Raw genomic sequence first — 22179 nt, 5'->3', positions numbered from 1 at the left:
GCCCCCATTTCGATCTTTTTACGCCCCCGAGACGCCTTTTTCAAGCTCTTAAGACAAGTTTTTTCGGCCCACACACCTTTTTCAAAGTCCTCTTTTGGCCATCACAAGCCTTGCGTAGGTCCCAATGCCTTTTCCACACCTCATAAACATCTGTCTCATCACGCACCTAGCGAAATGTCCCCACATTTTGTCTTATTATTGTCTGTCATACTTGCTAAATCTACACAGACATTCTCACCTACGAGTCATGGTTACCCTTACTCTACAGATTGGTGTGTTCCCACTTTTACAAGAGTCAAACTATTTCATTATTTATCACAAAAACATTCAAATATATATCAAACATCCCCAAAACATTTAAATATTCGACAAAAAAACACAAAAACATCCATATATCTTCCATAAAAATCCTAAAAACAAAACATGACATTACATTAGAAACAACATCTGTTGTCCCTTTGATTGCCACAACAACAAGCACAAACTTTCTAATCTCCTATGACAACAACAACAACATTCCATTTAACTAATAATGTTTGGTAGTTTTTTTATTCTAGCCTCCCTGGGGGAGGTGGCAAGATAGGGTGTCCAATCAATGGCATTCCTTCAGACCCAGTCCTAAATGATGATGCCCCTGGAGTCATCCTCACACCTACCCAAAGTGTATCCATGGGGATCGGGATGTTACCACGCCTCAAGAATGTGTTTATCTGCTCCATAAAATGTTTTTCAGAGTATACAACTCCTCTCCTTTGCTCCAAAGGGACTGCTTGGTGATATAATCCCATATAGTATGTCACCTCTCGCGCAACCCTCACTAATTGCTCCATGACATCTTTCATTTCTGCCCATAGTCTTTCTGCTCCTGGAATAGTTGTTGCCCTCTGCGCAATATCGCGTTCTCTTTCATATCTATTTGCTAGCATTTTCATTGACTCCCTCTCATATTTCACTGCATTCAACAGATTTTGGTACCACGTAATGCGCACATTACTTGCATTCAGCTGCTCTTGTGACCTCCGTGCTAAACTATTAGTCTGCACTACTGACTCCCTGAACGCTTCTACTTGCGATTGCAAGAGCACTAATTCATTTTCACATCTCTCCATTGCCGCTCTCTCAACTGCCAAAGTTGGCTCCACAGTCTCCACTCTTGTTTGCTCCATCATTAACATCATTCCTAGGCACTCAGCTTCCATCCATGCACCATCCTCTCGCGCTCTTTCAATCAGGCCTTGAAAGAAATTTGCATCTTTCTCCGCCTGGTCAGCCCGTTCTTTTTCCACTGCCAATGCTTTCTCCATCACCACCGCTGCATCATGAGCTTCTTGTATTGCAACATCAGATTGCAATGCTTGAAATGGCCAAAATGTAGACAACACTGGGTCACCCTTTTGTTCCCTAGAGCTCTGCATCCTATCCCCTAAACTGCTTTTTCCCTTCTTCCATACGACCGATGTTGGTCGCATCACGGATCTTTGTTCCCCTTCTGGAAGAGTCTCTTCTACAGATGATTGATCTTCTACACTTGCTCCCTCTACCAACACGCCCCCACTTGGTAAGTTTGTCTCCTTCTCTCTTTCCCTCACCTCTGTTTGTTGCATCGCACCTTCTGCTAATAGCTGCAGCAAGGTCGGATCTTCTTCTTCCTCTTCGAGCTGATTTTGCACCTTCTGGAAGAGTCTCTTCTACAGATGATTGATCTTCTACACTTGCTCCCTCTACCAACACGCCCCCACTTGGTAAGTTTGTCTCCTTCTCTCTTTCCCTCACCTCTGTTTGTTGCATCGCACCTTCTGCTAATAGCTGCAGCAAGGTCGGATCTTCTTCTTCCTCTTCGAGCTGATTTTGCACCTCCACCACTCCCTGATCACAATGACGCACACTTCGACGTGGCAAGGTTTCTCTTCCATCTTGTTGGTTCCGCTTTATGCCCCGCTTCTACCCCCGCAACCATTTCCTTTCTCCTTGGCTTTCATTTTCCTCTTCACTCCATCCCCCCGTTCCTCCATCGCCTTTGGCATTTTCTGCCTCTGCTCTTGCGAATCAGCCATTGATATTTCACTCACAGCTTAATTCTTCACTCACACTTATCTTATGCTTCAGCTAACACTTCTTGTTGTTAAGCTTTCATCAAATTCACTCACCTTTTATAGAACCAACAACATTCTTCATCGCTTCCATTACACGCTATCTATATCTTCAGCAACAAGCTTCAATACCCACCATCATAATAGTCAAGTCAGCAACTACTTCCATCATTTCCACACCTCACCTCCCCTATAGTAATATTATGCTATATCCTACCTCTTTCCACTAGCTTTTCACGCTTTTCATCGCACTATCTCCTCATCCCTAGATTTTCTTCTGCTCACCTTCTCATCGTCGTCTTTCCCACCACTATCCTATCATGTTGAACTTTTGTACGATCATCCCTTGTAAATACTTTGGTTTGTCCATTGTACCATCCTTTCATGTCAGTCCTTTACTTGGTATCCTTGTATATCTCTCCTCTCTTCGTGTTATTTCATGCTTGATCATAACTTTTAGTTCTCTTGGTTAGGTGCTTTAGTGAATTCTCGTATGAGATCCCTTGTCATCAAAATGTTGTCCTCAATAGTTCTGATTTTCCATTTTGATCCTAGTCCTCGATATTACCGATAGATCCTTGTAGGATGCATACTTCCTCTTGTCTGATCTTGGTCCCTCAATATCTAGTCCTACCAATCTCTTTGACAAGTTACTTTTTCATGGATTTACATTTTCTTTCGATTTATTTTCTTTTCAGGATTTCACGTTTGGTTCTTAAAGTATCTCTTCCAAGTGATTTGGGTTGTTCCCTCCTCATGGTCGCCACGATCTTTTATATCGTGGTGTGTTGTGAATGGGGCAAGTCAAGAGCAAGGTTTTGATCAAGTCTTTTTCTTTTTCTTTTCTGCTTGAGGCAGTCAGATATGACCCTTGTATAGTCCAAACATGTGATCACTTGTGGTTACATGGTGCACTTGGGAAATGTTGTTTTCTTGTGGGTTACCCAGTATCATTTCCACTCTGATTCTTTCGGGATTCATGTGTGATACTGGGGCAATCCTTGCGTGTTTGTTTCGCGTCAGTCCTATGTAATATTGGTAACAAGGCCTTGATGTTCTTAGTAACCTTGGCATATTCCCAATATTCCTATATCAAAATAAGTGCTCAACTACATGGTGGTGCTCCCCTTTGGAACACCCACACGCTCAAGCTTCAATGGATTACTTAATACTCCCATTTTATCAAAACATCCCATCCTATCCAAGCATCCCATCCAATTCATCTTATAATTCTGATCTAACAGTTTTATCCATAGCCCAATCATATCTCCTATCAATCCCATGGTATCTAATCCTGTATCAATCATAATCATACCTCCTCTATCCATCATAATCATAGCTCTTTCATCAATCATAATCTTAGCTACTTCATCAATCATAATCTTAGCTCCTTCATCAATCATAATCTTCGTTGCTTCACCAATCATAATCAATAGCTCCCGCATCGATCATAATCATAGCTCCTGCATCAATCAACATCTTAGTCATCACCAATCATAAATCCTCGAATCACAAATCCCCCCAAATCTCCCATCTTCCAAAACACTTCCCTACGTTCAATTTAGAAGCCCAATCACCTTCCCCTCTCTCCCTGTAGCCAGTGTTCTTACCCATTTATTATCCTTGCACCCCAAGGTTTTCTTTTGTCTGATTCTCCCATAGTAAGAGTATGGGCTTCCTTGAACCACCTCTCTTCGCCCCTCTCAGTCCTCTTGCTCGCCCTCGATTCTTGTACCTTTCAAGAAGTTGCCTGGCCTCACCTTCTCTCCCTACCATCTTCTTGAGGGGGCATCACACAATCTACTCTCTCCTCTTCTATTCAAAACTGGGGCAATCATGTTGCTTTCAAAGTTTTCTTCATGTCGTCTATATTCAAACTTCTTTGAAATAGTATTGTTCCAACACTATCCCAAAGAGGGGCAAAATGTAGACACTTAAATCTGATTACATCACTTAAGTAATTCTATTTAGTCATCTTCTAAGGCATCATTAATTAAATATTTAATATTTAATTAATCTACTATCATCCTCTAGTTAATTAGTTAATTTAATTAACTATAGTCCAATTGATAAAATTAAAAGATCACCAAAATCAATTTATCAATTAAATTCGTATTCCTTTATTAAATTGAATAAATCCTCAAATCTATTCAATTTAATTCTATATCCCTATTTTATTAAATAAATCATTTAATAAAATATCTAAAATCCTAAGAGCCTCCCTAAACCCTATCCTAACCCCTAATCCAACCCATTCACACATACTAACCTCACTTAGCCACCTAACTAACCCATCCCATCAAATCTAAGCCACTTACCCCCTAATCACCCCTCTAATCCAAGCCTAATCCTCTTCTAATCATGTGCACAATCATAAACATGGGTTAAGACTTGCTAACCCAAGCCAAAGTCAACAATCTCATTCTCCCCTCACCCTCCAACATTTAAGACCCAAGCCAAAGTCAATAATCTCATTCTCCCCCCAACCATCTCCATTTATGACCCAACCATCCCCATTTATGGCTCAACCTCCCTCATTACTCCTTTGACCAACCCATATCCTACCCTCTCACACCCAATCACCCTTTGACATGTGTCACCTCCTAATTCGCTTCAAACAAACACAATCCATGTGCTCCCCTTTGAGTGCATCCTAGCCTTCCGTCACAATCTTGTCATCCTTGCATCTTGACCGTCTATTCCTCTACCCCTTGGCCTATAAATAGAAGCCTCTTCCTTCACTAAAATATCCACTTTTGAAGCAAACTTATAATGCTATTTTGAGTGCCTAAAAACTATCAAAACACTATTATAATGCTGAAACCCCTCCATACCTTCATTGTTGAATCATTCATCCACACCCATATTTGATTATCACTCATCCACTTGGAGCTTGAGCACATCTTGAGCATACATCCGCTATCCATCAGGGACATAGCTTCATCATCATGAGAAGCACTTGAGGAGTTTACCATCTTTGGTCTACTTTCCTCAATTTTGTCTTCTTTGGTCCTATCTTAAGTATTTACTTGTTTTTAGTATTGAGAATGCTTTTTAATAGTTAGTATTCATAATTTCATATTTACTCTACTAAATTAGGTGATACAGTGATTACCATGAGCATCAACAAAAAATCTGTTCTTAGGAAATGAGAACAAATAGACATTTTACTACTAGCTGCAGCTTATAAATGCTTGAGGACTGCTCTCACTGAGCTTACAATTTTGAGAGAAAATCAAGGCAAGCTACCAAATGCTTAAAGACAAGATAGAGTCGAAAGAAGCTACAAGGAGCCTAAACACAAAGTAGTCATAGGATGCAACTCCACAAAATTTATAGAAAAGCTATTAGCATCTAATCTAGTAAGAGAAGGAAAAATAGCAGTTTGCTGAAAAGTGCTCATAATGGCAGTAAACCTTCAGGTCAGCTTGTCACAAACAGCCTCTCTGCCTTTATTAACATCTCAATCAAATTAAAGAAACAAATTATATACATATATCTATGGGTGTGTGTACACATGCAAATGTGTGTGTGAGAGAGAGGGGGAGAGAGAGGAACAATTAAGAAATAGTCAAAACTGCACATGCATGCACTTGTTTGTGTGTGTGTGTGTGTGTGCGCACACACATGTATACATGAAAGAAGGGGAGAGGGAGAGGCAGAGAGAGTTTCGAACAATTAATAAATAGTCAAAACTGCATGCATGTGCAACTGAGTGTCTCTGTGTGCCCACACTTGCGCGCATGAGAGAGAGAGAGAGAGAGAGAGAGTTAAGAAATAGTTAAAACTGCACATATGTGCAATTGTCTCTGTGTGTGTGTGCGCACGTTTATGTATGAGAGAGGGAGAGGGAAAGGGGGAGGGAGATTCAAACAATTAATAAATAGTCAAAACTGCACAAATGCACAACTGAATGTCGCTGTGTGCACACGTGTACGTGTGTGTGTCTTGTGTGTGTGTGAGAGAGAGAGAGATTCAAACAAACAATTAAGAAATAGTCACAACAGTACCGTGCAATAAAACTTAAAATCAAAGTTGTAGGACAAAAATTTGATCTCAAGATGCCTGGACATGATGTCAATTTATGAATCTATCTCTAAAAAGAACTCTTATTTGACTCCAACCACAACTTTAAGAAACTCGAGCTTCTCTTTGACCTTAACTAAGTCAAAGGAATTTTCAAAAGATGCAGGAGGTTCAACACCTGTGAAAACATATAGTGCCTTTATTTCTTCAGCATAAGATGGGTGTGGTTCTTCTTTATATCCTACTATCTTTCTCACTGCATGAATTTCTTCCCAGATCTTTTCATCGCTGTCACTTTCATCTGAATCCTGCAAAAAAATTAACAGGACATAATCTCAACGCCTTGTTATGGGCACTTCCAAGCTTTCTGTCAACAACTTCCATTGGCAGGTAGCATCTCAAGACACATAAAGAGGTGCATTATAGACAATTAAGTAAAAACAGTCATTTGGCCCACAGGTCAATTGCCCCCATGTCATGGAACATTGAACAAGCTACAATATTAGATACTTTTAACAATCCTACAACAAGTATTTGCAATTAAGTTCGTTCACAAGAAGCTTCTAATGTAATCTCTCTAAAGCAGCATAACAGTTTGAATCCAACCAAATTCCAACGGAGTTGGTTTTTATAAGAAATTCTCTAAATACACAAAGCATTTCCATATTCAAGAGAGCAAAATCTCTTTTTTTGAGTGTGCAAATAAATAAAGCAATATTATAATCCCAACTATTCATTGACCATCAATGTACAACAACGGAAAATGTGTAGGAACATAAGGAACAAAACAATAAAAGCAATTGAAGAAGTTACAGTACAATATAAGCTTTATTCACCAACAGCAACCTAAAGCAGAAGCTCTCTTGGATCATGGAAGCTACATAAAACTTTTTCATCTTCACACATCGATTATGTTTTTCTGTTCTCAATAATCCTACATTTCTTGGAGAAATGTGCTCTAAACATGAATTTGCTTGGTTACCTTTCAAATCTTTGTTTCGTAAGGTTTATTCCATTTTCAAAGAATATGAACATACCTAGACAAGTTTTTAACATTTTGGGATGTCAATTGATTGAATGCTGCCCATATTTTCAACAGTGATATGAACACGCATGCCAATATTTTCTAGTTCAAAACTTAAGTTGTGAGTTAACCTTGAAAATAAGAAGCCATGTGATCTCCACCTTAGCAATTGATTGGAATCCAAGATCTATGATAAGAAAATGCCCTTTGAACTGCCAAACATGCAGAATTATGATATTTTCTGATATCCAAACTTTCTTGCCAATCAATGCCTCCACACACCATCTGGGTTGCAAGAACCAAAACCTTGGGTTTAAACACTGAAATCTGGTACTAGATGACTCTTAAGAATTAAAAGTACAATATTATATTATTACAAAACTGAAATATCTACGAACAGGAAAGAGATCATACCCAAAACAGCATAAACGCAATATATGAAATATCATCTTTGTTACTAAAAGATGTGATATAGGAGCAACTGCTATTATAAATAGGTGTACAATTAACAATGTGAAGGATGAACAGACCACATGAAAGCCTCTACACCAGAATATGTCCCAATCTCTTCCATTTGTCAAGGAAATATGAAAGAAGTGATCATAGATGTTTGCATCTATCCACAACACTATTTCAGCTGCATATGTCCAATGGTACAACTATTATGATGTTCCAATCAGATTTATCTATGCATGTTCTAGCCACTGTGTTGCTCACATAAATTTGAATTCAAATTTATACAGGCTAAATTCATATAATCTACTCAGGAATGACCTTTTACTTCTAGTAGCTTGGAAAAGTTATTAGGATACATTTGTAGAATGTATTTCTTTGCTTCTGCATTAAGTGTTTTGCTTCTACTTCTTTTGCTCTCTTTTACGATGCAGGTTTATCAGCTGCTTGTTCCCCTTGACCTTAGTTGCCTTTCTTCTTAGATTTCTCTTTTGATTCTTGAAAATAATTTAAAGCTAGCTTCACATTATGAATCTTAATTTCCATTGACATTGCAATGGATTCATCAATTCAAACCATCATTCTCGATAAGTGTATCCCCTGTTATGGGCATCCATATGTAACTCCGATGTTACAATGGCTACAAAAATTCTTTCCAACATTCTTCAAAACTATTTCTCCCCTTCATGGACAACAATACAATCTTCCTCATTTTACTTTTGGCTTGGAAGGCATTTCTTGTAACTTTCTTTCTGCTTACACTTGGGTTCTTTGCTGACGGAATATTTCCCCTAACAGTTAGCCACACTATAGTTATTCATTCCACAATACATGTTACATGGCATATTCTTTATAATCAAGAGTAGATTTTGACAATTAGAGGAGCTTAGCCAATACTTCATTCCCCTTCTTGCACAAAGCTCATATAGTAGTGATATGCTATGTTACACCAAGTTCTCCCTTTTTGTTGGTTCCCAAAACCACAGATTGGAAATCCAAGACCTTTGCCAATTCTTCAATAGGATTTCCCAATCAGTCTTGGCCAACAAACGGGAACGATCTCCTGATTCACTTCCCCTATACTTCAGCCTTCTTGCTAAACCTAGGCGGGAGAACCTTCCTTGGCCAACAAACGGGAACGATCTCCTGATTCACTTCCCCTATACTTCAGCCTTCTTGCTAAACCTAGGTGGGAGAACCTTCCTTGAACCCTGATTGCTTAGTTCAAAGAACTTTTCTATAGCAGATTTAAACTTGTTGGCAAAATCTTATAACTTATCAAAACAAAATTGAATAATGCTTTGATATGATTGAATGTTTATATAATAACTAAACCGATGCTAGTAAAGAGGAGATATAGGAAAGAATTGTTAACTTCAACTATGAATTGAATGACTTGAAGACCAATGCCTTGTTTACTCGGGCAATAGTGTCAACAACAATGAAGATTATTATGTATAGCTTTATGAGACAATATATTAAAATATCATCAATTACCCCTATACTCCAAATGCAGAAGATTAATCTTATATACAATTCAATGTTAGTCCAAAAGGAATCTAACTTCTTTGGTGGAAGTCCAATTAAACAGAGTTGCAAAAACACTCTATATTTCACACTATTCCCTCTTTATCAAGAGTAATTTCATTTAATTTATTAATCATAAAGAAGGAATCAAAATTGTATTTTATCCTTTCTGCCTTGAATAAATACAAACAAAAATCTTTTATTTATCATCAAAATATTATATTTTTTAATTCACATTGAAGTCACACTTTAATTTTTTACATTCCTCCTTACAAGTAAATATATCTCCTTTTTGTTTCTCTTCTGAATATGTCTTATTTTCTTTTTTATGACTCCTCTTAATAATACTTACCCTTTCTTAACTTTAGTTACACCATTTTAATTTAGAGTTATATATTCATTATCAACTCCTATTATTAATTTTATCGGGCTCAATTCTATCATCTACTTCAAATAATCTCTTGTAAACAAATATTCTATTAAGTTCATCAACATCTATATTGGCAAGTGGAAATCTTCTATTTGTTTCGTTGTGTCTCTTTAAAAATGTTGCCGTGTCCCCCGCATTGTGGGTATCAATGTGCATCCTGAAAGGTTAATTAAGAATGCAAATGAAAAGTGCAAATCAGCAAGACACATAAACACAGAGTTTATCATGGTTCACCACAAATTGTGGCTTTGTCCACACTGAGAGCAGAGGAATAGTATTGATTGAAAAAGTGTGTTTACAAATAGATACAATCAGCATTTATAGATCACAAGCAATCAGCTGAAGAGACATATTAATTGGAGAGAAAATCCCAGGAGACCGTTGGTCTTCACATACTTAACAATCTCCCACCTGAAGACAATGGATGCCTCAACTGATCACCCATTCCCCTGCTCTACATGCTGACCTACTTCTTTTTAACAAGGCCAAGAGAAGTCCTAGCACATTTGAACTTCTCTTTGGCAACAACCTTCATCAACATTTCCATTGGATTGATCTTTGCATCAATTTTGGCAACCTTTAATTTTCCTCCTTCTACCACATACAGAACATAGTGAGCATGCTTGTCAATATGTTTGGAATGTCACTAAGAGGAATGATTGTGAGCCAAATATTCGGCTCTAGCAGAAGAAAGAGAAACACAATGTTGCAGCCTTGAGGCCCAACTAATGGCAGCCCCAACAAATATGAAAGCATAACCAGTAGTCGACCTGTATTTTTCTTGATCTCCGGCAAGATCTGAATCACTGAATCCTTGCAGTTGAGCATGATTTCTACCAAAAAATAATGCACAATTAGAAGTTCCCTCGAGATACCACAATATCCAATTAACTGCTTCCCGTTGAGGCTACCCGAGATTGCTCATGAATCTACTAACTACTCCCACTACATGAGCAATGTCAAGACATGTAGAAATCATAGCATACATTGTGCTACCAACCGCTGATTTATAAGGAATGTTATTCATAAATTCCTTCTCTTCTTGTGTTTTGGGATACAAATCAGAAATTAGACAGAAGTGAGGAACAAGAGGAATAGGAACATGTTTTGCTTCAGCCATACCAAACCGCTCTAGAACTTTGTCAATGTATGATTTTTGTGACAAAGTAATCACCTTCTTTTGTCTATCTCTAGTGATAGTCATTCCAAGAATCTTTTTGGCAGCCTCTAAATCTTTCATGGAAAACCGAGAGGCTAACTCTTGCTTTAACTTGTTAACTATCCGAGGAGAAGAACTAGCAACTAACATGTCATCAATAGAGTAGAAGAATAACAAACTCAACACTAGGAAGCCTTTTATGGTAGACACACGAATCTGATTCGCACCGGGTGAAATTGTGTTCAGCCATGAACCGATCAAATTTAATGTACCATTGCCTTGGAGCTTGCTTAAGCCCATACAAACTTTGCTTAAGCCAACAATAGAGATGTTCTTTTCCTTTTTGAACAAAGCCTTCAGGCTGCTCCATGTACAACTCTTCATTGATGTCACCATGTAGAAAAGCCGTCTTGATATCAAGGTGTTCTAGTTCAAGATCCCAAATGGCTACCAATCCCAAAACTGCCCGGATTGTAGTCATCCACACAAATGGTGAGAAAATCTCTGCAAAGTCTGGTCCTTGTTTCTGAGCATACCCTTTGACAACCAACCAAGCACGGTACCTCTTTCTTCTACCATCTTCCTCTTTCACCTTATATACCCAACGGTTTTTAAGAGCTTTATGGTTGGGTGGAAGCGGTACTAAATCCCAAGTTTTATTGATTCTAAGAGAATTCATCTCTTATTCCATCGCGATCATCCACTGATTTTTATCAATACTTCTGCAAGCAGCTTTGAAATTAACCTGTTTCACTTGATCAGAGATTAAAATCTCGGGTTTTGCCTCCTCGAAGTAAAGTAATTCATAATCTAAATACTTGGTTGGCATTCTTCTCTCTCTTGTAGAACACCTTAATTATGGAATGTGTTTCTCATTCTCAAAATTGCTTCTTACCAATTCATAATCACTGCCCTATGAATATGTGCGAACTGGCTAAGATACATCCAAGTCTTGTTCTCTATGGCCATGATGCATTATGCGAGTGCTTAAATCTTCTTGTGACCGCTGTCTAACAAGGCATTTGCTAGGAGGAACAAAATTGGTGTCATCGTGGACTATTGTAGAGGAAATACCTAGATCCACGAGGCTCTTAGGACAATCTTTCATTTTATCTGTAGATGACCAAGGCATGGCAGGTGCAAAGTCACGTAGATCATTTCTGTTATTAACTTGCAAAAGATGTCTAGCTCCAGTGTTAGTGTCCATGCAAGGTCCACAGTGGACATTGTTTCCATCGAGCATGGATCCACCGTGGACATTGTTTCCATCAGGCATGCATAAATGGAGTCACCTAAAAGGAAGTAGGCATTGAGAAACTCTAGCGCCTTGTTCAGAAGAATTTGGCGCCCAAGTAGATGCTCCACAATGGTGAGAGAGGTGTGGAGGCCTGTTATTAGGCAAAGGCTCTATATTAAGACTGTGTTCACCATGGGCAAAAGTAGTAGAGGCGTTAGCATTTCCTATGTTCCCAAACACGTTTTCACTACCGTGACCTATTTCTAGCACGGAGTGACTACCAACATATAGATCAAAGTGTCCACCATTTTGGGATGCCCATACACCCTGTGTAATGGCATCATGATTGTGAATTTGAAGCTGATGTTCTTCCTCATTGCCGTGGAGTCCAATAGGAGGATTTTGGTAACAATTAACACATTCTGTGTGTGGTGATGACGGAGTTTCTATATGATATAGAGGAACTATGTTCTAATGCACTTCATCTCTAGGAAGATGTGAGGTATCTTCAAACAATTCTTCAAGGTGCCAATGATTACAATCCATGCTAGTAGAAACAAAGGATGAAGATAGAGCAGGATTTGGAGCTAAAATAGAGGTAGAAGTAGAAACCATAGTTTGAGGCTAAGAGTTTATGGAAGTATTCTTATTAAACAAAGACATAGGAACAAAGTCTTTAGTAACTCCTTCCTGTGGTGCTAATTGAAGAGCCGGAAACGTTGTCTCATTAAAGACCACATCTTTGCTCCGCACAATTTTCTTTGCAACAGGATCCCATAATCAAAATCCAAATTGATCTTCACCATAGCCCATGAAGATACACTATTGTGATTTTGAATCCAACTTGCTCCTTTTTTCTTTAGGAACATGAACAAATGCTTGACACCCAAACACTCGAAGATGTGAGAAGGAAATCCTTCTACCCAACCATTCCTCTTCCGGAATTCCAAAGTCCAAACAAGATGAAGGACTTTGATTAATCAAATACACTATTGTATTGCAGGCCTCCGCTCAGAACTCTTTGCCTAAACCAACATTAGAAAGCATGCATCGAACTTTCTCAAGAATAGTTTTATTTAGCCTTTCCACTGCCCCATTTTCTTGAGAGGTGAATGGAACAACTTTCACCCATCGAATACCTTGATCTGCACAAAAGTTATCAAACTCCAATGAACAGAATTCACCTTTGTTATCTGATTATAAACATTTGATTTTGTGCCCACTCTAATTTTCAACAAGAGCTTTAAAAGCTTTAAATTTTGAGAAAACTTCAAATTTTCTAGAGATCAAATAAACCCAAACCTTTCTAGTACAATCGTCAAGAAAAGAAACAAAGTAATTTGCGCCTCCATAAGAGGTTTACCTCTGTGGGAACGAAGACATCTAAGAGCACCAACTCCAATGCTGTTGTCTTCTTGTCATGGCCACTCTTCAAAAAGCTGACAGGTTTTTGTTTCCCCTGAAGGCAATGCTCACAAAATTCCAAATCTGTTGATTGGAGACCTAGAAGTTGCTCTCGATTAAGCATAACCTCTGGCCCATTTTTGCTCATATGGCATAATCTTTGATGCCAAAGTGCAGCATCGCTGTCCGCAATAGTCATCGCAGTTCCCACCTCATCACTAGTTTCCACAACATATAGGTTGCCAACTTTATCCTCTTTGGCGATAAGCATGGAACCCTTGGTAATTTTCCATGTGTCCGTGAGAAGTGTCAAAAATCCTTGAGCATATAGTTGACTAATGAAAATCAAATTCCTTTTTAATTTGGGAACATGCCTAACATCCTTGAGCAATAATTGAGCACCTCCTTCTATTGATAACAAAATATCACCCTTTCCTACAATCTCACAAGCTTTGTTGTCACCCAAATAGCCATTCCCAAATTTACCTTCTTTGTAGTTTGTGAAGGCTTCACTACAAGAAGATGCATGAAATGAAGCCCCAGAGTCAATTACCCATGAATTTGAAGTTGTGTCACTTGTTTCAAGAACCAAAATACCATCATCCTTATCATGAATGATGTTTGCTCTGCTGTCCAAAACTTTTTCTTGAGCCCTTTTATATTTTCTACAGTCCTATTTAACGTGACCAGCCTTTCCACAAAACCAACAACCATTTTGTCTACCCTAGGATTGCGATCTTCTAGCTGACTGCGATCTTCTAGCTGATTGTGACCTTTAGTTGTTATTATTTTTGCCTCTATGATGAGTTCTTCGTCTATTTTTTATGCTAACCATCATTAGAGCATCTCCAGATGAAGACACTTTGCTGGTCCTCCTCATGTCTTCACTAAGCAAAGTATCAACTACTTCATCATAGACCAGCTTGTTTTTGTCGGTAACAGAGGTGCTAAATGATGTTTACTACATCCCAGCTGTCCGGTAAGGAGCATAATAAGATGACTGCCTTATTTTCATCATCTTGAGGCATACCAATGGAGTTTGCCTAACAAAAAAGAGTATTCAACTCATTTATGTGATTCGACATCGCTGTTCCATCTTTCAACTTGTAAAGCTTCTTCATGATAAGAAATTTATTTATAGTAGGTATCGTTTCGAACATACTTTGAAGCTTATCCCATACCGCCTTTGTTGTCGTTTCATTGTTCACATTGAACAAAACACGAGAGAAAAATCTCTATCATTGCCTTTTCATCATTCGCATTCCAAGTCTCATCCGTCATGGAGGTTGGCTTTTTTGCTTTACCTCCGATTGCTATTGTAAGTTCATGCTTGATTAATAATGATCGCATTTGTACCTTGCATAGACCAAAATTCTTCCCTGAGAATTTCTGCAATCTTGATTCCTCCATGACTCAGGAATTCAGTCATAGAAATTGATCACAAGGTCTGGTACCAATTGAAAGGTTAATTAAGAATGCAAATGAAAAGAGCAGATCAGCAAGACACGTAAACATAGAGTTTACCATGGTTCACCACAAATCGTGGCTACGTCCACACTAAGAGTAGAGGAATAGTATTGATTGAAAAAGTGTGTTTACAAATGGATACAATCAGCATTTATAGATCACAAGCGATCAGTTGAAGAGACATATTAATTGGAGGGATAATCTCAGGAGACCGTTGGTCTTCACATACTTAACACATCCGAATGGTGTGACTGGAATTTCCCAAACCAAATGTTTTCATAAAACTACTCAAAGGCACAGCATGTCATCAAAGGGATTCCGCAGGAAAAGACCACGCTCTAGTCAGTGAAAATGGATTTACATCTCACAGATTTTTTGCATCAATATCCAATGGGAAAATTCTACACATTCCCTGTTATAGATGATAAATGCTTATAATCCAAGAGTAGCAGATAATGTAAGGATGAATATGAAACAGATGCAAATTGATGAGGAGTCTCAAGAATTTGAAGATCTCAAAGGAATGTGTATGGCTATGTTGGTTCCCAATTGCTTCTATATTCTGAGATTTATCTTCAGATTCCAGCAGACCATACTCAAACAGATCAATCTCCATTATAGCTTCCCTTCTCTCAAGATTAACAGTAGAAGCATCTTCTTTACTTGCAGAAACTCTCTCTCATGATAAGCTTTTATGATTATGATGTCCATCTGTCAGGTTCCTTCTCAATTCAAAATTCTGAAGTTTCTCCTCTCTATAGTATATGTTCACTGTATTCTGTAAGTAACCAAGTAAATGTTCTATCACATCAATGACGACTTTACCAAGTCTCCAATACTATCTCTCAAATGGAGGCCCTAAATTTCCATCACATTCTATGGCCATGATTGGCATTCCCCTTTGGCTGTGTGAAGTGAAAGTGTGCTACCTCCTCCATTGAAATTCTTCTTTCTTTTTAATGTCCCCTTGCATCACTTGTTTGCTATTTTCTTATTGAGTTTTGGAAAAAATGATATTGAGTGTGTTAACTCCCCATGGGTACATAATTTGACAAGAGAGAATCAGATTCCTTCTTGGGAAGATGGTTATATTAAAATGAACTTCAAGCATTCTCCAACAACCATTATAATAGGAAAAGCATACTCCAAACCAACCTCCATAGGATTACTCATTCCTTTGCCACTCTTTTAAGCTTTGGCAACCATAGAGTATCTTCTTCAGCTTTAACTTTAGGCCAATTCCTTTAGTGTTCTTTATAAAACTACCTAGGGACTATTAGATGCTGCATTGGAAGAAAGAAAATATGTTGAAACAATTGGCATGCTCACCTTCAATATTATTTGGGCATCTTATGTAAAGGCTAGTCTACTGTGTTTGATAAAAAATTCTTTCCTATTAGTCCTTGCAGCTTAGCCACTACTTCATTCACAATCAAATCATGCTACAAATCCACCATGAGACTGACTATTGTGGAAAAATCAATTGCTAGACAATTCTGTGACTTTTGATTCTCTGTGCCTAGGTAATTCATCATCTCCCTTGTCTCTTCATTCTTGTCTTAAATTTGTAGATTGGAGTATTGTAGCTCAGGGCAATTTTTTTTTTGTCTTCAAAGCTTTATTTGAGGTTGAAATGTGCAACCGACAATAACATACAACTTTTTGTAAAATATATCAAGTTCAGAAGGAACTACACAAAACACAAGGAAGAACCACTCTAATACCAATATGAATTGTAATATGACGAAGCTATTGCTGATACAAACCTTCACAATAATCCTTAAGTTCCTTGCATTGTTAATCTAGTAAAGTAGCTACTGAAATCCAGATAACATTGGTAAAATTTAACATGGGACATAACTGCAAACTCTTTACATTCTTTATGGTGATCCTAATATATATATGCCACAAACAGATTTTCCTTGTACTAAAAGACAAGATATAAATGCACTATTATGGTAAGGTGTGTGTTCTCATGTCATAAAAACTTTTCATGACAGTTGATATCCCCTATTTATGTGGATAAAATTCATGTAGATGTGATGAAACAATGCCCCCATACTACTATATCCAGCCCAATTGTTCATCTTATCACTCTGCAATAATGAAAAAATTAAAATAAATCTAACTGTACAGTTGAATCCTGAAGAATTACTCACTCGTCACATCAATGCATAACAAAGAAATATATAGCTACAACATTGAATCTTGAAGAATAATATTACATAATTAAGAACTCTAGAAATTCCACTTGTTCAAGAATGAGTAAGTTAGGGTACATCAAAAAGACTGGTTATTTAGACATAGTACTTTCTTAGGGTTTTGTAAATTGAATAACAAGCTAAAAAGGCCGACTGTGGGGGGGAAAATTAAACATACTTTAGCTGGGACAATATTGATACAGAGGACCTCCAAGAAGTCCTAGTGCTTCACCCTTGTGGGCATAGCCTTGATAAACTGGGTGCCAACTTGTCAAGTGACCTTTCATGCTTATTGGAGATTAGATCCTATGTTCTTCCTACTTGTAATATACGGGTCAATGTAGATTGACTTGAAATTCTGCACCTTGTTCGTAAGACAGTCATATTGCATGAACAAACCAATTAAGAGAATGACAGAGAACAAGGAACATCTTTTATGTTGAAGGCTATCAAAGAAATGAGTTTTAACCTAATTTTAGTGGACATGTGGATGTGTTAAATTGCTCGAGTTTGAATAACAAGTCATATGGAGATGCCAGTTGTTCATCTTATAGTGTAATAGAGCAGTTGGTTTCTCTTTTAACAGGTCAAATAGATGAGTCTTGATTTCAAGTGGAGATCTGTCATCATACCTCTGTTTATAAATCAATTTACTTCTACTCTATATGACCGAGCTATGACCAAAATCAATTTGCTGTTCTGCCCTCTTCCTCGGCAGCTTGGAATGACAAATAACCTAATTTTTGCTTGAAAACTTGGTGAGCACTGTATGAATATTTGCCCCATCAAATTTCGAGCTGATACGACTTTTGATGAATATTTTGTAGCCATTTCACGAACTTCCATTTTTCTGCCCATGGCTTTGATCCATTTCAGATCATTCCCAATTAAGAAAGATAGTTATCAAACTACCCTTCAGCTTCAAAATCAAATTAACATAGTGAACAATATGCACAAACTTGTTTTGTTAATAAAAAGCTCCAGCAAGTGAGAATGGCTTGAATTTGGTTTTCCTCCTATAGTAAATTTAGTTGAAGATATTTTAGCCACATCATTGACTTCAATTTTTCTAGTCATGGCTTTAATCTATTTCAGATGATTCCAAATTAAGAAAGAGAAGTTATCAAGCTCCTCTTCAGGCAATTAAGATAGTAAAATGATGATGCAATTGTAGTATGCAAGAACTTCCAGACTTCTAGTCCTTAATACATAAATACTTGCAGCATTTGAGAATCTATTAGCTTGAATGTAGTTTTACTCCTTGTTCAACCTAGTGAGCTACCTCACCATAACAATACTTGCTCAGTTGTTTCAATGAACTCGTTGGAAGTTTGTCATTGATGATTTTGTCGGAGGAGAATATTGTCCATATGCTATACCAGTTGTCATTGATGTCAACATACTTCTGTTCACTTATTTTGTTATTGCTCCAGAAAATAACTTTGTTGATCTTGTTTTGGTCTGTGCTGCTCCCCAACTGGTGTGCAGTTTGCACGGAATGTTTTGGTATATTAAACGCTTCTATATTCAAGCGTGTACATGTTATGATTCTTTTGACAGAGAGATACTTGGTATGAAAGTTCAACTTATCAGTTGCTTTGTTCCTCCATGTTTTGATTCTTTAGACAGAGAGATACATGGTATGAAAGTTCAACTTATCAGTTGCTTTGTTCCTCCAGAACAGAACAAGTTTTCAAGATATCCACATTTCATCAGTTGGATGACTTTGGCCATATGATTTTGGGATAGGACTAAGCATTGGATGTAATGTGTGAATTCCAATTGATATCAATATCCATCATATTCTGGCCGACCTATGAAAATAAAACATATGTAGTGTTCCAGTAGAAACATGTAAAGAACTTTTGAAGCTAACTAGTAGCTGAAGCATGTTTGGCCAACTTAAAGGATGATTAATCTGTATTTATATTTGACATTCTCCTTTCTGAGTGGTAAGGGATGCAAATGTGAACATAATGAACACATGCAGTGATATGTAACTAAGTCTGATGCTATTACGCTAATTAAGTGTGAGAAGTCTCGTTTTCTAGCCCCAAAAGAACTGAATTTATGCATATGTCAGATGCAATTGTAACTGTTCATTTTATCTATTTATTCTCTATTGGGTAGCAAGCCCCCAACCAGTGAGCCTCAGGTAGTGAGCCTTGCATAGAGAACTTGTAACATATTATAACTAGTTATTTTATATTGAGAATAAACCCTGTTCGTGGTTTTTCCCGTTTTGGGTTTTCCACAATAAAAACTTGGTGTCTTCTTGTGTATGTTGCTCTATATGATGTCTCTACTTCAGTTGTTCATTCAATTGCATATTTCTTTTTGTTGCATGCATATTAAGAAGAAATTGCTAAGTTATAAGTGGATTGATTTTTAAGCTCAAGGGAATGTTTATTCACCTCTCCCACCTCTTATTATTCCAGTTGCTCAACAATAGGTATCAGAGTCTGGTCCTTTGCTTTAGCTTAACCGCTTAAGAGAAATCTTGAAGGTTGAACAGGTGTCATCTAAGCAAAATGTAGAAGAAAATTACATGGATGGAGAACTATAGACTGCTCTTGAAGATCTAGAGAATATGGAAAATGAAAACAAGGATCTAAAAGTAAACAGCAAGGAAACGAATGAATGTGTGAGAAAGCTGAGAAAACAGATCAAGAAGTTCAAGGAAAGACCTAGAGAGGTCTGCAAGGAATTGAAGCAAGCGAACGAAACAATTGTCAAATTGAAGCTACAAGTTGAAGAAAAAGAAAATTGAAAAATGTCTAAATGGAATAATCAAACAGAAGACAGGGAAATGTGCAATGTTGGAATAGGAGATTACGTAATGTCCCCAATTTTGGCAGAATAATTATTTAAATTAACTATTTTAAAATTTCAAATAAAATGAATATTAAACAGGTGACTTTATTTTAATTGATTTAATTAATGAGCGAATAAAAATAAAATTGTATTTTTTAAGTCACATTATTCTCCAATTTATTCTAGAAGTGATTTTATGAAAGAAATCTAGAAGCTTCTCCTAATTGGAGAGGTTTTCCATTCATTTGATATGTTCAAATATCATGAAATTTGGTCAAATCTCCTGGTACTTTGCATTGAGAAATTTTTGGAGACAGAAACCTTCAGGAATGGACAAAAACCTAGCATTTCCAGGGAGTGGATTTGTGACAGAAATCAAAGCTTGAGATAAATTTGAGAAGTTTTCACTTGTAGTAATAAAGTTTTTTTTTTTGCTTTGGTGATCCATAAATGCGATTCAGTAGTTTGTGAGCTGGATATAATAATCTGACAAAATTATTATTATTGATGTTGTTTACATAAAAGTTATTTTATTATGAAATTTGTGGACCTGATTCACTATGGGGTGAGTGGTATTATAGGGGAGGATACTATTTGTCAAGGAATTGAAAGGGTTTTAATGACGTCAACTAGACCACCAGTCTAAGAGACCAAAGGCCAGCTAAGTAGCCTGCTGTAATTTCCTTAGGTTGTTCCTTTTGTTGTGGATCTACATTAGGAAGTTAGTTGTCTTGTGTAATTTTGTCTCCTCGAAAAGTTCCTTCATGCTGCTCAACTGCAGGCTATCCTTGTACTGGCTACGAATATATTCATACACAAGACAACCTTGACAAAGTGCCATAACGTTTCCACCACTCCCTTGTTGCAAAAAGTACAGATTATTTCCTCCCACCCTTTTCTAGGAACCTTCCATCTACCAGTTTCACATTGTAAATGATGAGAGCTGGTCCTTAGCTGAGCAATAATTTTTTTTGCCTTTGCTTTAATTGCGGATCCTAAATATTCTTTATCCCCATATTCCCTTGTGTGATTAAATTCTTTGATGTAATAGGCTTTTATTCTTAACTATCAGATTTGTCCGCATGGCAATCCTGAATTTCTTTAACACACATTTCTTTATATTGGTGTTTGGGCACTCCTAAGGATTAAAATTCCATTTGTTCAACCACTTGCTATTTTGTTTCTTCCACATTTTTCCCTACATTCTAGCCCCTCCTCAGCCACCAATTTAGGCCAGCAATGCTTTGCATGTTTCCCACCTTTTTAAAATATCTTAGCAAACAAATAATTGCCGAGGCCTCAACCAGAAACATGTCTACCTCTGCCAAAAGGATCTTGTAAGGAACCGTTGACTTGACCTTGAGGTTAATAGTAATGAGACGCTTTTGGATTCTTTCTATTTGCTGCCATTTATGATTTGATATGCTGCTGCCACAAACCTCAAATCCATAAAGAATAACCGGAACCACCAAAAGACCAAAGAGGGTCTTCCTCGTTTTCCAATCCCACAACTCCACTTTCCTACATCTGTTCTGATTAAGGTAAGAGGCCTTCTAACCCCCCTTGTATTCTCTTTGATCTGCATGTCTCCCAACTTAATCTATAACGGAAGTCAATTCCTAGATATTTGTACTCCTCCACAATTTCTAGTGTGGTGCCCTCAAATATGAATGTGTTTGGCCATATTGACGTAGTAAACATTTGAGACTCAAAAATATTTTGTCGTGGACATTTGTCTCGACATAAATATTAATGGAACTATGTTTTATTTAATATATTTCATTGGGCATATTTTGATGAAACTATTGCAGTGTTTGTGTTACATCCCAAATTTTGACCTAATTTTTAAATTTATTTATAGCCGTTCGATGGAATGGATTTTCTTTCATAATCATGTGAACAAGGTAATTAAATATATCCGTTGTATTCATTATGTTAACTGTTTAATGAAGATGATCGTTATCCATTATTTATCATGTGATGATTAGCAGTTGCTTGATCTTGGAATTATGGTTAATAATTAAATTCTTTATCTATATTAAATGTTATTATGGAACTTGTTACTATCGTGGAAATATTGCACAGGTGATTGTAGGAGAAGATGAGGGGGAGAAGCATTGCTAAACAGGATCAACAGAATGGGATACTAGCTTAGTCCAATTACCCAGTTGACAGGTATAACTTTTAATTGCCTTGGTAAGGACCTAGTGACTTGAAGATCAGGATACAATCAATGGACCTGCATGCGCTATTAAATAAACATTTAAAACATTAATTATTTTAATTAAAAATAATGCTTACCTCAAATGATTTTTGATTGATTTTTTCCACATCATTAATGTATACC

General features: G+C 37.2%; 1 protein-coding gene across 1 annotated transcript in view; it reads right to left on the bottom strand.

Annotated features, from left to right (window-relative positions):
* Positions 1 to 6085: 6085 nt before the first annotated feature.
* The window catches only part of LOC149557495 (uncharacterized), a 39774-nt gene continuing 23680 nt past the window's right edge, over positions 6086 to 22179 (bottom strand). Inside the window, exon 2 of the mRNA XM_089832150.1 lies at positions 6086 to 6424. Coding sequence (XP_089688276.1) covers positions 6200 to 6424 — 225 coding nt within the window. The 3' untranslated portion in view covers positions 6086 to 6199. The remainder of the gene's footprint in view (positions 6425 to 22179) is intronic.

This window comes from Cupressus sempervirens, chromosome 5 (assembly GCF_028749045.1).
Source record: "Cupressus sempervirens isolate cs-2001-9-10 chromosome 5, ASM2874904v1, whole genome shotgun sequence".
In the NCBI taxonomy this organism is placed as follows: Eukaryota; Viridiplantae; Streptophyta; class Pinopsida; order Cupressales; family Cupressaceae; genus Cupressus; species Cupressus sempervirens.
The sequence above is the reverse complement of the archived record's forward strand: the minus strand, read 5'-3'. Positions and strand labels throughout refer to the sequence as shown.